Source organism: Poecilia reticulata, unplaced genomic scaffold (genome assembly GCF_000633615.1).
Source record: "Poecilia reticulata strain Guanapo unplaced genomic scaffold, Guppy_female_1.0+MT scaffold_888, whole genome shotgun sequence".
Lineage (NCBI taxonomy): Eukaryota > Metazoa > Chordata > Actinopteri > Cyprinodontiformes > Poeciliidae > Poecilia > Poecilia reticulata.
In genome coordinates this window covers 6,968-8,822 of record NW_007615632.1, presented here as the reverse complement: position 1 = coordinate 8,822, position 1,855 = coordinate 6,968, and the positions used below count along the sequence as shown (strand labels likewise).

Sequence of the window (1,855 nt, the reverse complement as noted above, 5' to 3'; positions counted from 1 at the left end):
GGAGAAGATGAAGGTATGGATAATGCAGAACTAAATGCAGGTCCTTGCTAAAGTATTCACACGCTTTGGGTTTTCCCCAAAGTTTTCCAGGTTAAAACTGCAAACTTCACTGTGGTAAAACAACACTAAATATTTCACGCTTTTTGCGATGGCTCGTATGAAAACAGGAGTCGACCCTCAGAACTGGAAAGATTTTTGGATTAGAAGCAAAATAACAACAGAAAACACTTTTTTCTCTCTTCTGCTTTTAATATTGAATGGAGATTTTCAATCATAATTCTGTCATTGCAGAAAAAGGAACCAGTAGGAGACGATGAGTCTGTACCAGAGGAAGCCCAGAACCTGGAGGACCTAACAGCTGAAACGCTATCGGTGGATGTTATGGACACATCTRTGCATGTTCTYCTCTCTTTTTTCGCTCTATGTCTTACTTTTCTTTTTTTGACTCTCCTTCTTGGGTCAGGCGCTGACAGTAACACAGATCAAAAAGGTGCATTTGCTTGTGGACGAGGCAGTGGAGAAAACTGACCGGGAGAKRRTGAARCTGGAGGCGGAGAGGTTCGAGTATCTGAGGGAGATCGGCAACCTCCTGCATCCRTCTGTACCGGTCAGCAATGACGAGGTAGGCAGTGGATCACACCAAATGGATCTAGTAATAATAGTGTTTAAATCTGCAGGTGCATCTTTCTCATCTATATTCATGATTTAGCACATGATGGTACCAACAAAATGAGGTGGGGAAAAGATACCTGCCAATTTAATGAAAATGCAGTAAGAGACCCTTCAACATGCAGCAACATTATGAGTGGGTCACTGGCTTGATAGACTTGGATGAGCAAAATAAGAATATATTGTAAACTGGCTGATATGATTAATTGTGACAAATCAATTATTGAAATAATCGTCAACTAGAAAATGCTGCAACAAGCTTTACAGAAGATACACCTGCATCCACAGGCTGTTCCACTCATCCAAYAGGAGAGATGTCTCTTTCTCTTCATAAAGACACATAAACAAAGCCAACTTTAACTTTGACTTTCAGATGCACCTGCATAAACATGCTAAGGCACACATCAGCCTTTCCTGTGATGGAGAAAACATAAACAAAGGCTGCTTGGCTTTGACTCTTCAAATCACACACACGCACACCCACACACACCCACACACACACACACACACCTACAGGTCAATTATTTTCTCAATCGCATCCACACCACTCCTTTACATATTGCCAACACACCAAAACTATTTTTGTGGTGTTCAGTCTTTTTATTGCCATATATTTTGATTTTGGAAGGTAATGGAACCATTTAACCATTGAATCTGTGGTAATATTAGGAGGGGTCACCACAAAAACAATTATTTATTGTATATTGAAGACAGAAGCTTAGATTAGTTTGGTTTTAATGGGAAAGTTATTTTTARATGGTAGGATAAGTGTCCATTGAAAMTATGTGGTTATAATGGGAGCTATAACYACASTTCAAGACCAAGATCGGTCTTGAAGTGTACACAAAGTGCATATCTATATTGTTCCACATACCTTGCAATAAAAGGGACAAAGAGAGTTTAAAAAGGACATTAAACAGTCCTGGCCAAGTTTCATAGAATTAACCTTTAATCTCACTGAGTTATTGAGAGTGAAAAAAGCAGTAAGACAGGATGTCAGCCAAGGTGTCCAAAGGGCTATTAGGTAGTGTACTGAAAACATCAGAAGAGGAAGTTTACAGTACATCACAWACTGATTGACTGAAAACAGCAAATCAGTATCTGTTTACAGGTAATATACACTGATTTACTGCCAACAGTAAATCAGTGTATATTCTTTGGAGAATTGAGATCCTTACCTTAACTT

At 39.0% G+C, this 1,855-nt stretch overlaps 1 protein-coding gene across 1 annotated transcript; it reads left to right on the top strand.

Moving 5' to 3' along the window:
* The first annotated feature begins 6 nt into the window (after positions 1-6).
* Positions 7-724, top strand: LOC103461265 (serine--tRNA ligase, cytoplasmic-like). Its single transcript, XM_008403582.2, has 3 exons — positions 7-13; positions 292-372; positions 464-724. Exons 1-3 carry the CDS (start codon positions 8-10, stop codon positions 707-709), a joined length of 333 nt encoding a protein of 110 aa, XP_008401804.2. The 5' UTR covers position 7; the 3' UTR covers positions 710-724.
* The last annotated feature ends 1,131 nt before the right edge of the window (positions 725-1,855 follow it).